Source organism: Lepus europaeus, chromosome 12 (genome assembly GCF_033115175.1).
Source record: "Lepus europaeus isolate LE1 chromosome 12, mLepTim1.pri, whole genome shotgun sequence".
In the NCBI taxonomy this organism is placed as follows: domain Eukaryota; kingdom Metazoa; phylum Chordata; class Mammalia; order Lagomorpha; family Leporidae; genus Lepus; species Lepus europaeus.
Genome location: NC_084838.1, coordinates 2152861 through 2168789, shown reverse-complemented (window position 1 = coordinate 2168789; position 15929 = coordinate 2152861). Strand labels below are relative to the sequence as shown.

General features: G+C 68.0%; 1 protein-coding gene across 2 annotated transcripts in view; it reads left to right on the top strand.

Annotated features, from left to right (window-relative positions):
• OLFM1 (olfactomedin 1) overlaps nt 1–12610 on the top strand; it is a 29496-nt gene extending 16886 nt beyond the window's left edge. For both annotated transcript variants that reach the window (XM_062207284.1, XM_062207283.1), the window contains exons 5-6: nt 5868–5974; nt 11157–12610. In XM_062207284.1, the coding sequence (XP_062063268.1) occupies nt 5868–5974; nt 11157–11831 (782 nt within the window). In that variant the 3' untranslated portion in view covers nt 11832–12610. The remainder of the gene's footprint in view (nt 1–5867; nt 5975–11156) is intronic.
• Nucleotides 12611–15929: the final 3319 nt, after the last annotated feature.

The following is a 15929-nucleotide window of genomic DNA, read 5'->3' as shown; positions in this document are numbered from 1 at the left end:
GAGGCCGCTGGTGCCCGAACCTGGCTTGTTCTGGGGCTCCCCCCTCCCCACCCCAAGCCCACCTCCTCTCTAACCGTGTTTCCCACGGAGGCTGCACGTTCCACGCAGTCCCTGGCCTAGGGTCTAGCCAAGGGTCAGCCCGCCCATGCAGGAGTTTCTCCTGCGGCTCCGTCGGAGGCTGTGACTTGGTTCCCTTCCCCTTCCTCCCGACCCCGCCCAGGCCCTGCACCTGCTGCAGGTGCGTGGCCAGCAGGCACCATGGGACTTCCTGGCGCTGTTAGGTGGGAACTGGCTGTGAGAGGACAGTAGTATCAGCCAGCCGTGGTCAAACAGGGCGGGGGCGGTTCTGGTTCTGGTGCCTCTGAGCCCCTGGCCGCGAGGAGAGGACGGGGGGCCCACGCTCTCACCGTGTCACACGGGATGGCCGACTGTGTTTCTTTCCCTCTGCTCCCTGGTTTCCTTGCTGCCCCGGACTGGGTGACTTGGACCATGCGGGCTGGGCGGGGGGTGGGGTGGGGTGGGGAGGTCTGTGGACATGCGAGGGTTTGGTAGGAGCCCGAGGCCAGTGAGGAGAGACACACTAGCTGTGTGACTCTCTGCTGGGTGCCACCCTTGGGTCCCCCCGCCCCGGGACCAGAGTTTGGCTCCGTTTTGCTCCTCAGGCCCCTGGCAGCCCCTGGCAGGGTGGGTTTTCTTGTTCCTCCGTCCCCCATACGCGCTGACCCCCCCTGGCCCCATCCGCGCCCCGCCGCACCCGTGTGCACCCTGGGACGCCAGGAGGAACACGGGAAGCCTCCATGTTGTCCCGTCATGGGAGCAGAGTGGAAACTGACACACGACGAGAAGGAGGCTTTGGGCCAGGCTTCTCGGCCGTGCCGTTTTGAGCGCCAGGTTCTAGAATCTAGGTTCTAGAATCTCCTCGCTTGCTCGCCTCCGGCGGCCGAAAACGCTGGTTTGGGAGTAGAACGGGGGCTGAGTGGGCGCCCCCCACTGTGCGCTCTGCGGTTTCTGCTTCTGCCTCGAATGGGTCAGGAGGGCTGTGAGACACGGACGGGCCTTGGAGCAGGGCGGCCCTCGTGGGCGCCCCCGTCCCCCCGTCCGGGGAGGCAGCCTGTGGGGCAGGGGGTGCTGCCCCCGGCTATGCGGCTCCCCCAAGGCCTTGTCAGCTGCACCTCGTCTGGGCCCCGTGGTTGCTGGGAGTCCAGTTCCTGCCACGGGGCACCCAGGGGAGTGGCCCTGGTGGACACCTGGGTAGATGACAGAGGCGGATGACGGGTGCCTGATCGTAGATGATTGATAGGTGGGTGGGCCCGTGGATGATAGCAGTGGATGGTGCTAGGCAGGTGACGGGCGGGCGGACAGATGGGCAGAGATGACGTGATTGGTGGGAGGAGGGAGAGGTGATAGAGGTGGGTGACTAGTGAGCTGATGGGCAGAGAGATTGGCAGATAGTAGATACGGGTGACAGTTGATTGATTGACAGGTATTTCGGTAGATTGAGCTCCTCCTCCCTCTTCCCCTGCCTCCATTCCGCTCAGTGAGTGGCTTCAAGGTCGAGTTTCCGGGCCATGGCCTCTCGGTTTGGTCTCTGTGCCGGCCTTGCACACGAGCAGGGGCTGGGGTCGCCCCAGCGGCCGGTTTCCTTGTTGGCGGCTGGGGGAGGGGCTGGCCTCTGTGCAGCGCGGGCTCCTGGGCAGGCGGGGCCCCTCCCGCGCCTGCACCCCTGGGTCCCTGCTGTGCCCGGTGGCAGGCTGATCTCCCTGGGGTTACGGTGGGGGACAGGGCTCCCAGCAGCGCCTGCCCCTGAAGCACCCAGGCCAGGCCCCCTCCCAAGACCCCCTCCCCGCGGGACTCAGCCAGAGGCGGATCTGGGGCTCACTGCCAGGAAGGTGTCTGTCCACCTTCCCGGGGCAGTATGGAGGCACTGCTGCCCGGCAGGGTCCCGAGGCTGGAGCCGGGGCCTGGGGCGTCTCTCTGGACACCTCAGAGGCAGATGCTCCTCCAGGTCAACTGAGGAAGGCGGAAACCTCGGCACAGCCGGGAACCCCGGGCCTGAGCCGCGCCTGCTCTCTGCAGACTCACTGGGCGTCCCCGGGGCTTCTCCCGGTTGCAGCCTGGCTGGGGAGGAAGCCCCCAGACGGCAGGGGGCACGGTGGCGCCCAGCGGGGGTCTCCTTTCCCTGTGAAGACAGAGCCGCGGGGGGGCTGGGCTGCTGCCGAGTCGCCCTGGCCAGCTTCGTCCTCCCGCGGGCGGCTGTGTCCCTGCCTCCTCGGCCAGCGCCGTGAGGTGTTGGGAAGGTGAGCTGGGCAGAGCGCTTGCTCTCCTGCTGCCCAGCGCTGGGAGACCGTGCAGGCTCCAGGGCACCGGCCTGGGCGGGGTCCTGGGGGGCCCCGCCTTCCCCTCAACTCCCTCTGGGGAGGGCTGGGGTGTCAGATGCTGCCCCAAGGAGGTGAAAGGCGGAAGAGCCCTCACCCCCACCGCAGGACCTGGGTCTGAGACCCGGGCAGGGGGCAGCTTGGTCCTCCGCCCATTTCGTCCACACCACGGACGTGTGTGCGTCCAAGCCCCCAGCTATGCCGACTTCTCCCCTCATAGGGCTGAGGGCGAGTGGCTGGGAGCAGGGGCCAGTGGCTTTGGGGCAGTCACCCTCCTTAGCTGGCCCTCAGGGCTGCCCAGAGACCCTTGGGGCCCAGCCTGGAGGCCCCCCGCCCCCAGGGACCAGGCTGCTGCTGCCAGGAGCCACCTCCTGGAACCCAGAGCAGGAGGCGCTTTGCTCCACCCACGGGGCGCGGCCTCCAGCCACCTGTCCGGGTTCCTCCCCAGCCTCCGGCCCAGCCCCTCCTGAGGGCTCGTGACTGGAGACGGGCGCTTTCCCAGGCTGGCTGTGCCAAGATTTCCATCAGGCTCTGCCGTGGGCTCTTTTAGATCCTGTCAAGTCCCCGAGGCCTTGGCACAACTGGTCTGGACAGAGAACCAAAAATAACTCCTGAGTGCAGGAGAGCCGCCGCCCCGTGGGCCCCGGAACAGGGCCTGCAGCCAGCAGCTGCTGCACCGCCCCTCCCGCTCCCTGAGCTAGGCTGGAAGCTGCCCCCCCCGGGGACCACGAGTGCATTTCCGGGGCCCAGCCCAGCCAGAGGTGCCCTGGGCCCCGGGGAGCGGCCGGGAGGTCCAGGGCGGGCACACGTGAGCTGGGCTTGCCGGAGCGGGGGTGCTCCCCCGTGCCACTCTGGCTCTGACTTCTCGGTGGGGACAGTGGAGTGTCCCTCTGCTGCGAGGCTCTGCGGGGCACACCCCGGCCAACGCTGCCGCTGTCCTGCTCACGCCTCGGCCGCCCGCCCTCCCCCCTGCTGGGCAGTGAGGCCCCACACAGGGAAGATTTTCTGGGAGGTCCATCTTTCATTCATTCTTGGGGGAGACAGGGTGCAGGCGGGAGGTGTCTTCCCCGGGCGGTCACAGGCCCCGGGAGATGTATGCTTGGCGGCTCAGGTCAGAGAGGACGTCCAGGGGTGGGGTCTGGGCGGGAGGCAGGGCCGGTGCCCCTGGTGGGAGACAGCTTGGGCGGAGCTGTGGGAGAGGCCAGGCGGGCTCAGGCTGGCAGGTGTCCGAGCCGGTGGGCTGTGAGTGGGTCCACATGGAGTGGGGAGGGGCTCTGTGTGAGGCTGGGTCAAGCCAGAGGGAGCCCCAGGCCGTGGGCTGAGGGCAGGGACAGATCCACAGCCACACCTACCGTGGTTCACTTGCGGCTCCCACCGGCTTGGGGGCAGGATGCCAGGCTCTGGATAGCTGGTGGGGGCCTGGGAGCAAGGGTGGGCTCTCAGTGGGGGCATAGACCCCTGTTAGCGTCTCCCACGCTGATCAGACTGACAGCCCAGGACCCCCAGGTCAATAGAACCAAGGAAGAGACAGGCGAGGGTGGGGGTGGGGTGCCGCTGGGGCTCCCACAGGGCAAGCCCTTAGTGGCGCTGCCCGCCTGGCGGGAGGAGGGGCTGAGAAGCTGGTCTAGGCCTTCATGGAAAGGAAGCTCTCGGGGACCCTCCCCCCCATACCCCAGTCTCTGTTCCAGGCCCTCTGGGCATGACCCTCGGCCTCCCTCGGCCCCTCCTCCTACGTCTGCTTCCGGGTGGGGCTTGGGCAGGGCAAGGAGCTGGGTGCACAGTGGCCACGCAAACTTGAACCCAGTGCAGCAGGGATGCTGGCGACCCACGGCCCGGCTGCCAGGAAACCTCAGGCCGTGAGGGGCCTGGGTTTTCGTGGGGAGCACACACTTCCAGAGGTTTATTTATTGGGAAGTTAGTTACGGGGGGTGGGAGGGAGAGACAGAGAGATCTTCTGTCTGCTGGTTCACTCCCCAGAGGGCTGTGATGGCCGGGGCTGGGCCAGGCCGAAGACAGGGCTCTGGAGCTCCATCCGGGTCTCCCACGTGGGTGCCAGGAGCCCAGGCACTTGGGCCCTCCTCTGCTGCTTTCCCAGGAGCATTAGCAGGGAGCTGGATCAGAAGTGGCCCATCCGGGACTGGAACCCGCCCTCCGATACGGGATGCTGGCGTAGCTGGCGGCTTAACCCGCTGCACACCACTTGGGCCCCCTTGCGCACTTTCTCCGGGGTGGGCACAGGGAGACGGAGCGGAACGGACAGGAGGGTGCATGTGGGTGTTTGCTCTGGGCGGGGTGCAGAGCTGGTCTTCCCTCTGCTTGTGTGGCTACAGGGCAGCGTGCGGAGGTCCAGCCGGCGTGCGGAGGTCCAGCCTCCAGGCTGGCTCTGTTGATGGACATGGGCACTATCACGGGGATGGCGTGGGAGGCACCGGGGACCCCCGGAGCTTGGGGTGGGCAGGGCTGCACCCGGCCTACCCTCCGCTCCCCGCTAAGCCGTGGTCCCCGGTGAAGTCTCTTGGGTCGTCCCTGAACCTGCCAGTGGCTGTGCAGGCTGGGAGGTCACAGGCAGGCCGGGCGGGCCTGGGGACGTGGAGGAGGGTGCAGAGGGCACGTGGCCACAGGACCCTCTGTGGGCCTCCCTGTAGGCCCCCCGTGAGGGGAGGTGACAGCAGGAGGAGGGGAACCTGCCTCAGAGCTCAGTGGCGCTTTGCCCTTGTGAGATGAGCTGGGTTGGGGTTCTGGAGGGGTCACCGGCCACAGGGGGCACGTCGGATGAGGAAGCGGGGTGCGGGGGGTCAGTTTCGGCGTGTGGCTGCTGCCCTGAGTCCAGGGGGCTGAGTGGGAGGTGCTGGCCCCGGCCCCAGCCCTGCCTGAGAAACGGGGTGCCCTGGGCGCGTCCTCGCTGCTCCGGCACCGTCTGTGACAGGGAGGGCTGCCAAGGTCACTCCAAGATCAAGTCCACCCTGTGCTCGGACTCGAAGCCCTGCGCCTAGGACCTGCCCCAGGCAGAGAAGGGCACACAGGGCACTCGGCCAGCCCCGGGCTGCTGGGCATGGCGCGGGGTGGGGCTGGGCAGGGTGGGGGCAGCGTCGAGGCCGCACGTGGAGCCAGCCCTGCCTGGGTCCTGGGTCCAGCGTCCAGTGGGGGGCCTGCCTGTGCCCCCCACCCTCCCAGGCAGTTCAATGCCTTCTACTAACGACCTTCGGAGGCTGAGCTGCTGCCATCCCCAGTGGCCAGAGGAGGCTGACGGCCCCTCCCCAGGCCGACCCACACCACGCTTCCAGGAGGGCGCCGGGTCCACTCACTCCTCCCTGCCTGACTGGGCCCCAGGCGCTCTGTTTTGGGGAGGGGTGGCTTCTCTGGCCTCTGGGGCCCAGGACCCAGCCATACCCAGGCCCCCAATGGAGAGAAGAGGAGGAAGAAGGCGCCTTGGGGGCGGGGCTGTGTGGGGCGGAAGCCCCGCCCCTGCGCTGACCCCACGCTCTTTCCCAGCCTGCGGCAAGCTGACCGGCATCAGTGACCCCGTGACGGTCAAGACTTCCGGCTCGAGGTTCGGGTCCTGGATGACCGACCCCCTGGCCCCAGAAGGTGACAACAGGGTAAGTGTCCCTCAGCGTATGTCGGGGTCTTTGGGACCTGGGTGCTCATGTGGGCCGCTTGGCAGGGCCAGGGGCTCGGGGGGTTGCTCCTGGGAAACTCTGGGGTGTGGCCGCTGTCCTGAGTCCAGGGGGCTGAGTGGGAGGCGCTGGCCCCGGCCCCGGCCCCAGCCCTGCCTGAGAAATGGGCCCTGTGCGAACCCAGAGCCCCAGCATCAGGGTGGGGGGAGCTGGGCACCGGCAGAGCCCCCCAGTGCCCTCCCGAGGCTGGGCCCAGCTGGCCTGCCTCGCTGCGGGGAGGGAAGCAGAAGCCAAGGCCAAGCTGAGGCCATGTTTGAAGGACATCTCGTTTGTATTGCATTTCCCATTCCTTTCAAGGCTGATGGAGCTGCCTGTTCCCTTTTGATTTAGGAAAGAGGCCGGGCTTTCTTCCTGGGCTTTCCCCCAGGGCAAACGGAGGAGAAGGCGGAGCCCGCTGAGTCCGAGCCAGGCCTGGGTTTTACTGTTTGAGCCTCTGGGCAATGGAGAGGTGGGGGCAGGGAGCTGTGGGCGCCTCTCGGTCCTGGGGGCGCCTGCACCCTGGCCACAGCCCGAGGGCCTCCCCCAGGCCTCTCAGCCAGGCTGGGAGGAAGTCAGCCCAGCCCGGCTCCTCCTTGGGGACAGCGTTGGGAGGTCCGGGTCTCTGCAGCGTCACCACGGGAGTTTTTAGTGGAAACGTCTGTCTCCTGAGCGCTGGCATCTCTGACGGCCTCTCAGCTTCCGGGGTGGGGAGGGTCCATCCGGCAGCCCTCGTGGGAGGGGCCGTCTCAGCCCCGCATGGGGGCTGTGCTGGGGCTGGCTGCCCTGCAGGCCTGAGAGGCCCCACCTGCTCTCGGTGGGGGTCGGGGGTTCTCTCTCCATCTCCAGCCGCCGCTCCACTGTTGGTGGCCTCTACGACCTGGGGGAGGAAGGTGGTGGCTGCAGGTGCTGTGGGCCGGGCACTCACTGTCCCAGGCTCTTCTCTGGGTCTCTGTGGTCACTGCAGAGGTGACGGGGCAGCCCCGCCACGTGTGTGCCCAGGACATCCAGCACTGGGGTCACCTCTGCACCCGGAACCCATTGTGTGGCAGGTGCTGGGTCTCCTGGTGCCGCCCCCACCCCAGGGCCCTCCACCCACTCCTGCCTGCAATCCTGCCCACCCCTCTACACCCCCACCGCGAACCCACACGCGTCTGGGGTACCCCAGCCCTGCCCGGGTACCTGTTTCCTGCACCCTACAAGCACTGGTGCCAGTGTCTGCTGTCCAGATGCCAAGGGCCCCGGGTGTGAGTCCGCCAAGCAAAACGCCCTCCAGAGGAGGGGGCGCCGGGGCTGGCAGAGGGAGCCCCTGGCGCCTGCTCCGAGCCAGTCCAAGCCTCGCAGTGGGCCCGGCCACCCCCGCTCCCCGCCTGCTAAGTGGCCCATCCCTCGGCCCAGCCATCGATCTGAGCCGGCGATGTTTTGTTTTGTTTTGCTCTTTTCCAATCTCCAGTCCGATCTGGATCGCACACACGCAGGAGACCAATAACTCACTCAAAAAAAAAAAAAAACAAAGAAATCGATGCCGGCTTCGGCACAGGCTGCCATGGAGGGCACTGTGGGAGGGGCGTGGCCAGGCGGGCAGGGGGCAGTGACCGCAGGGCACCGGGCACTGAGCCCGAGCCGGCTCACAGGGCCTGGCCGCCTTGGCCCTGAGCTGTTAGGACCCGAGCAGCCTGGGGTGCGTCTGCTCCAGGCCCGCTGTGCGGCAGGCACTGCCGAGTCCCGCCTGTCGCCCTGTCCCCGCTGGTGCCCGGGAGGCCACCCCCACGCCCCCCACGCCTAGCCTTCCCCTGCCTTCTGGCGTGGCCGCGCTCACCAGCATCTGGGAGGCCCGGGCTCCCCCAGGGCTGGCTGAGCCCCTGCACGCACGGATCTCCTGCCGCGATGTGCCCCCCAGCTCCAGGGACCCTGGCCCCCCTGAGGCTCACACCCACCTCCTGCTCGTCCTGGCCAGGGCAGCCCAGCCCCCGGGGAGGGACAGACGCTGCCCTGGCAGCCAAGCGCGTCCAGGCTCAAAGGGACAGTGTCCTGGGGGAAGCACACTGGGAAGGGACCTGGCAGGATTCGTTAACCACCAGAAATGCGTCTCCCTGCCCAGGGCCGCCTTCCCTGCCGGGGCTGAACACACCCTGCCCTTCCCTTGGGCCCCTGGTCAGGAAGTGTCCCTGTGGCCACTCCTGGGCAGGGGGCAACTGACACCTGCCCCCAAGGCACCACTCAGCTCCCCAGGCCTCCCAGCCCCACCCCCACCCCACGTCCCAGGGTCAGGAGCACCCGTGGCCGAGAACCCTTGGTCAGAGACGTGGGGTCAGGGTCACCTCCTAGCTCCGGCCCCTGCAGAGCGGCCACACCCTGCTGGCCTCGGTATTCTGGTCTCCATGGGGGCAGAAAGGGCTCCGTGGGCGCCTGGACGAGCTGAGGCCTGGGCGCCCGACAGCGTTGTGTCCCCAGGGTGGGCTGTCGGGGCCGCCTCCTGAGCACCAGCATGGATGGGATTTGCTGAGAGCCTGGGGCAGCCTCTGTGGATCACAGGACTCCAGGCTCCGGCCCCCGGCCCCTGGCCCCTGGCCCTGACACAGGACGGCTGCTCGAGGGCTCCCAGAGCCCAGCCCCCGCCGCCAGTGCTGGCAGCCCCTCAGCTCTGCTTCCTGGAGGCCTCCCGCCCTGCATCCCCTGCCCCTGCTAGAAGGAACCCTGAGTATCTGGACGCCAGGGTCACCCGCTCTGCCTGCAAGGAGGTGCCGGGAGTCCCCACCCCCCAGGGTCCCAGCCTCCAGAACCCCCACCCTCCAGGGTCCCACCCTCCAGGACCCCCCACCCTCCAGGGTCCCACCCTCCAGGACCTCCCACCCTCCAGTGTCCCCACCCCCCAGGGTCCCAGCCTCCAGAACCCCCACCCTCCAGGGTCCCACCCTCCAGGACCCCCCACCCTCCAGGGTCCCACCCTCCAGGACCCCCCACCCTCCAGGGTCCCCACCCTCCAGGACCTCCCACCCTCCAGTGTCCCCACCCCCCAGGGTCCCAGCCTCCAGAACCCCCACCCTCCAGGGTCCCACCCTCCAGGACCCCCCACCCTCCAGGGTCCCCACCCTCCAGTGTCCCCACCCTCCAGGATCCCCACCCTCCAGGGTCCCCTACCCTCCATGGTCCCCACCCCCCAGGATCCCCATCCCCCAGGGTCCCCCACCCCCAGGGTCCCCACCCTCTAGGGTCCCCACCCTCTAGGGTCCCCCACCCTCCAGGGTCCCCACCCTCCAGTGTCCCCACCCTCCAGGATCCCCACCCTCCAGTGTCCCCACCCCCCAGGGTCCCACCCTCCAGGACCCCCCACCCTCCAGGGTCCCACCCTCCAGGACCCCCCACCCTCCAGGGTCCCCACCCTCCAGGGCCCCCCACCCTCCAGGGTCCCCCACCCTCCAGTGTCCCCACCCTCCAGGATCCCCACCCTCCAAGGTCCCCACCCTCTAGTGTCTCCACCCTCCAGGGTCCCCACCCTCCAGTGTCCCCACCCTCCAGGATCCCCACCCTCCAGGGTCCCCACCCCCCAGGGTCCCCCACCCTCCAGGACCCCCTACCCTCCAGGGTCCCCACCCTCCAGGGTCCCCCACCCTCCAGGGCCCTAACCCCCAGGGCTTGACCGTGGAGGAGGTTCATACATGAGCCATTTCTGTTTTTAACTCTTTATTTATTGGAGAGGCAGAGAGAGAGAGAGAGAAAGACCTTCCATCCGCTGGCTCACTCCCCAAATGGTCACAGTGGCCAGGGCCTGGCCAGGACAAAGCTCCATCCAGGTCTCCCATGGGTGCAGGGGCCCAGGGATGTGAGCCGTCTTCTGCCGCTTCCCCAGGCGCGTAAGCAGGGAGCTGGATCGGAAGTGGTGCCCATGTGGGATGCCAGTGTGCCCGGTGGTGGTTTGAACCCGCTGCACCGAAGCGCTGGCCCTGAGTTCCTGCCCCCGAGAGGAGGAGCACGGGTGTGGTCAGGGGCGGCGCTGGGAGCCAGCCGTGCCAGGCGGAGGCCGAGGCCGAGGGGGCCTGGGTGCCAGGCCCCGCCGCCTCCCGCACGCCTGCCGGCTCTAATCCGTGACCCACATCGGCGAGGGCTGGTGTGTGGGAGGCTGAGGATAACACACGAGACCCAGGGCTTTTTGAAAATCTCATTAGAAATGAAAAGTACATCTGCCTCCCGGCCTGCGCTGGGCGTCGCGGGAGCAAGCCCACGCAGGGGGTTCATTTCTGGCGCATGTGCGGCGCCGAGCCCGAGCACGCCGGCTCCCTTAACCTCTGCCACGGCCAGCGAGGCTCTCGGTGGATCCAGCAGCTGTCTTCCAGCCAGACAGATGCCGGCCCCGGCCCTGGCACGGGCAGCCGCCACCACTGCCTCGGCTCACCACGCCGCTCTCCCACGTGTCCCCACGCGGGCTACAAATGACACAGAGCATTGGGAACAGGGTCTGGGCGTTCAGGCTGCCCCCGGGGTCTCGGCCTCTGGACCCCCAGGCCCCAGCCACGGGGGGCGTGGGTATCTGGGTGGATTTCAGAGCCGGAGCCTCTCACGAGACCCCGGTTTCTGCTCCGAGAGGTGCCTTCCCCGGGTCACGGGCAGCAGTGACAACGACACACACGGCACCCCAGGGCCACGCTGACGCCACCGCTCCCTGGTGGTCTGGATGGTTCCATCCACGCCACAGCGACCGCCTGGTGGGTGAGCCGACGAGTCCGCACTCGTGTCCTGCGGGGACAGCCCTTCCCCGCGACCTCATGTGCTGGCCGTCACCGCAGGCGGGAGCTGCCCAGTGCCGCGGGCTCCGTCCTCGCCTGGGGCCCGGCTGCCTTGCTGGCCTTGGGGGTCCCTGGGTGGACAGAGCTGGGTTCTTTCACGATCTGTGTGAGCGCCGGCTGGGGCGGGGGGGGCGGCGTCTGGACACAAATGCCCCAGGGTCTCGCGAGCCTGGCACTCTCCCACGGAGAGGGCGCGGGAGCTGGACGGGGGGCCCTGTGGTGGGGTGGACGCCGCGCCCTGGGGCCCGCGGCGAGACTGGACGCCATGCCGTCTATCCAGGCCCAGGCCCGCCCCGCCCCCCCCCCCTTGCCCGGCTCTTAGCCGCCGCTGTCTCTCCCGGCAGGTCTGGTACATGGACGGCTACCACAACAACCGCTTCGTCCGCGAGTACAAGTCCATGGCCGACTTCATGAACACGGACAACTTCACGTCCCACCGGCTGCCGCACCCCTGGTCCGGCACGGGGCAGGTGGTGTACAACGGCTCCATCTACTTCAACAAGTTCCAGAGCCACATCATCATCCGCTTCGACCTGAGGGCCGAGGCCATCCTCAAGACGCGCAGCCTGGACTACGCCGGCTACAACAACATGTACCACTACGCCTGGGGTGGCCACTCGGACATCGACCTCATGGTGGACGAGAGCGGGCTGTGGGCCGTGTACGCCACCAACCAGAACGCCGGCAACATCGTCATCAGCAAGCTGGACCCCGTGTCCCTGCAGGTGCTGCAGACCTGGAACACCAGCTACCCCAAGCGCAGCGCCGGCGAGGCCTTCATCATCTGCGGGACCCTCTACGTCACCAACGGCTACTCGGGGGGCACCAAGGTGCACTATGCCTACCAGACCAACGCCTCCACCTACGAGTACATCGACATCCCCTTCCAGAACAAATATTCCCACATCTCCATGTTGGACTACAACCCCAAGGACCGCGCGCTGTACGCCTGGAACAACGGCCACCAGATCCTGTACAACGTCACCCTCTTCCATGTCATCCGCTCTGATGAGCTGTAGCCCCGCCCCCGCCCGCCAGGCCCCGCCCCCCGGAGGATTCCCTCCCGGGAGCTCCAGGTGGGCGAGGCCGCTCCCTGGGCCCCCGGGGCCAGGGCTTGAGGGGGCAGAGCCCTGTCATTGCAGCTGGAACTGCAGCCGCAGGCGCCCCGGCTCTCCTGCCCGCGTGCCCGCCCGGTCACTCACACGCTACAGAAGCAAGGCGGCGACTGTTGGCCCCCGCGAGGCCCGCATGGACGCTCCCCGGGGCCGGGGCCGGGGCAGGCTCCGGCGGTGGGCGTGGCGGCGGAGGCCGGCTGGACTGGTGGCCCGCGGTGGCCGCCGCCGCCTCCCGCCCCTGTGTCCTCTCTTAGAGTAGCCGTGCCCAGGCGCCCAGTAGCTCGTGGATCGTGTGTAGTGCTCCCAGAAGCGGCGGCCGGGGGGTGTCCTCCCAGCCCGCCCACCCCGTAGATGTGTCGTGCGCGTCCGTCCGTGAGCCCCTCCCGGGGCCATCCGTCCAGTCCCTGCCATGAGTGTTGTGACTGCAATGCCGTAGTTCAGGTTGGTACGTGGGTGGTTTTTGTTTCTAAAAAAAAAGTGTTCGCCCTTATAGAGACGTAGTCGAGTTCGAGTTCGTGTTGCTAATAATCTAAGGAATCTCTCGTTCAGGTAGCCGAGTCCTGTACGCTGGAGGCGCGTGTCTGAGGGAACTCGGGTGGCTAGGATGCTTTATAGGTGAAAAAAAAGAGGAACCTTTGTACTCTCCAGTTACCTGCGGGACAATAAAAACATTAGGAGACGTCTCCGCCTCGCCTGTCATTTCTGTGGGTCGCCAACGGGGGCACCAGATCCTGTGTCGGGGGCCCTTCCCCCACAGGTCCCCGGGTTGGAACTGGGGCACCAGCCCCAGTGTCCCAGCCCCAAGGGGGCTCCCGGGAGCTGCCCCGGGTCCCACTCCCAACCCCTGCCTGTGTCTTCCAGGCTCCCCCGGCACACAGTGGGGGGAGTGTGGGGAGGTAGCCCCAAAGGAGACCTGCTGGTCAGTCTGGCCGGGCCCCCCCAAGGCTGGGGCAGGTGCAGAGAGGGGGTGGCTGCTCCCCCGAGCACCTGCCGTGGAGCAGAAGCCTGGACAGGATCCTGTCCAGACCTCATCCCCACGTCCCGAGCGCTGCTGGAGCCCAGGCACTGGGTGCTGCCCAGGGAAGGAGCAGGGAACTGGCCGTCCCCCCACGGTGACAGCCCCACCCTGGTTTTACAGAAGAGGTCACCCACCTGCACCCCCAGGCAGCTGTGGGGTATGGGAGCCCCACCCCCACCCCCCTTCCTGCTGGGCAGCTGGGTGCTTCCGCAGGGCAGTGAGGGGCGTGGGCTCAGTCCAGTGATTTACAAGGTTGGTGGGAGCCTCCAGTTGTCAGAGGGCCATAGGCCTCCCCCAGGAGTCAACGAAGGGGTGTGGCTCCCCCAGTGGTCAACAAATGGGTGTGGCCTCCCCCAGTGGTCAGCAGGTGGCGTGGCCTCCCCCAGTGGTCAACGAAGGGGCATGGCCTCCCCCGGTGGTCAGCAGGGGCGTGGGCTCCCCCAGTGCTCAGCGAGGGGGCACGGCCTCCCCCAGTGGTCAGCAGGGGTGTGGGCTCCCCCAGTGGTCGGCAGGGGCGTGGGCTCCCCCAGTGGCCGTGGAGCTGCGTCCACCACGTCTCCAAGCATGCAAGTCTCTCTTGGACCCAACTTACTCTTGCGATCTGGGCCGAGCTTTCTGGCATACAAAGATCCAGGTAAAAGCGCTTGGGTGCTCTCCTGCCACTGCCCAGGACGCCTGGGGCGTCGGCGCCCCAACATCAGGAGGGGAGAGGAGGGGGGTTGGGCAGAGGCAGGTGGGCAGTGGGAGCCTGGTCAGCGGCGTGGCTCCAAGCAGAGGCCCCGCAGCAGCTCAGGTCTCCGAAGGCAGCCGTGGGAAGGGGGAGGCGGCGGAGGAGACCCCTGAGCGCGGGGGCACTGCCGGGGAGGCCGAGTGTCCCAGGCCGTCCCTCGGAGGCCCCGGCCAGTGGCTTCGGTCTGCTCTGTCGCCCTGCCCCTCCCTTTTTCCGTCTGACGACTCGGCAAGAAAACAGACGCCGGTGCCTGCTCCGGGAGCCACCGGGAGAGGGAGTAAGACCCCAGAGGCCCGCGTGGATTTGCTGTCTCTGGTGGGGGATTTGCCGGGGAAAGGACAGTAAATGCGCCGGAGAAACGGCTCTATCCAGAGAGCAAACAGCAGCCGCCTGCCTCTCGGGCTCCAGGGTTCCGGTCACGGAACACACCGGCGATGGCGCGGCTTCCAGGGTGGATTTTCTCTGTTAGAACTTTGGCCTGGAATCAAAACCCGGCCGTTTTCCTGGGCGCTTGGAGGCCAGCGCGGAGGACCCCCGCCCTGTCCACGGCTGGGCCCGGGTGTCCCGCTGTCCTTGGCGTCCCTTTTCTGAAGACCTGCTGGCCCCTCCGTGCCCACAGCTCCTCCTGCGGCTCCTCCACTTCCGCAAGGTGTGAGCGGGTGTGGACGGCGGGGGCAGGGCTGCCCGGCCGCGGGGTGCCCAGCGGGTGTGGACGGCGGGGTCAGGGCTGCCCGGCCGCGGGGTGCCCAGCGGGTGTGGACGGGGGGGGCAGGGCTGCCCGGCCGCGGGGTGCCCAGCGGGTATGTGGACGGCGGGGGCAGGGCTGCCCGGCCGCCGGATGCCCAGCAGGTGTGGATGGGATTTGGCCTGTGTGACTGACGCTGGTGTCCCTGAGGCTATGATGTCGCCGGCGTGGCACTGCGGTTCCATTGCAAACGCTGTCTGGTTTTTCGCTCCTCTCTGCACCACAGCTCTCGTGGTCTTTGCTCCGGGGTGCGACCTCCTGGTCCATTCCCTCAGGGCCTCCGGCGCCTGCGACATGGAGTCTGACCAGGCCACACTGCGGGTTCCGGGAAGGGTGGACGACGCCTTTTGTCTCCAGCAAGGGCTGTCCACTGCCTGCCCACCCTGCGACCCCACGTGCCCCACAAAGCCGCCCAGGCCGCGCCCCTGCACACGGCGCCCGGTGAAGCCGCCCGGGCCACGCTCCCCTCCAGGACGGCGTCGTGGTCGCCATGACCCGCCGTGGGCTGCGTGCGTCCTGCCTCACCTCCAGAAGTCATGCACAGTGACCCTGGCCCTGTGGCCGTGAGGTCTGTGATGAGAGCTGGGCGGGCCTTTCCAGGCCTCTGGGTCCCCAGAGCCTGCAGGGTTGGGGACGTGGGTCTCCCAGGGGTCTCTGTCCCTGCCCTGGAGGAGATGAGGCCCGACCTGGGGAGTCCCCGCCCACCTGGGGTTGTGCTAGCTCCGGTCCACAGAAGCAGGCGTTCGATCAGACGGCAGCGAGAACGGCCGGGGGTGCCGGGGCTCTGCCCCTGCCCACCCTCGTGTGCTGTCTGCACGCACAGCGGCCCTCCCGCAGGGGAGTCACCAGCCGCTGAGTCATCACTCAGCAGGCCGCAGAAGGTGCCAGAACCATGTACCCGGCCAGGCCCGGGCTCGTCCGCCACCCCCAGGGCCGCTGAGTCACCTCGGCTGGTGCTGGGCCCGGCCGTGGAGGGAGGCGGAGCCAAAGCACCTGCTGAGGGGTGGGAGGTGGGGAGCAGGTCTGTGGATGCCCTCCACCCACTGCCCTGACCCACGCACACGCAGGCTTACAGGTGTGCGCTGCATGGACACAGATAGCCACACGGTGAGCATACGTATGGACACGGCGCACATCCATGGGTGCGCACCATCACGCCTGTGTTGGCTTGCATGTGTACACGCATGTACTCACACATGCACACGCGTCCATGTGCACGCGCACCCATGCACCCTGGCTGGCACCAAGCACCCACCTGCTACCGCGGAGCAGCCACGGGAAACAGCCCGGCTGTGGGAACGCCCCTCACCCCCCTCTGCAGGTTCCGTCTCCCGTGGAAGATGGGAGCCGTCCGCCGCCTGCTGCTCGGGGGCGCGAGGGCCCTGCGCTCGTGGTCTCCCCCACTGGCTCAGAGCAGAAGCCTTCACCGAGCCTGGCTCCTTTGTTCCTGCACCGTGCACACCTGTGACCCCTGGGAACGCTGCTGTTGGCCCCGTGGCGGGGGGAGCG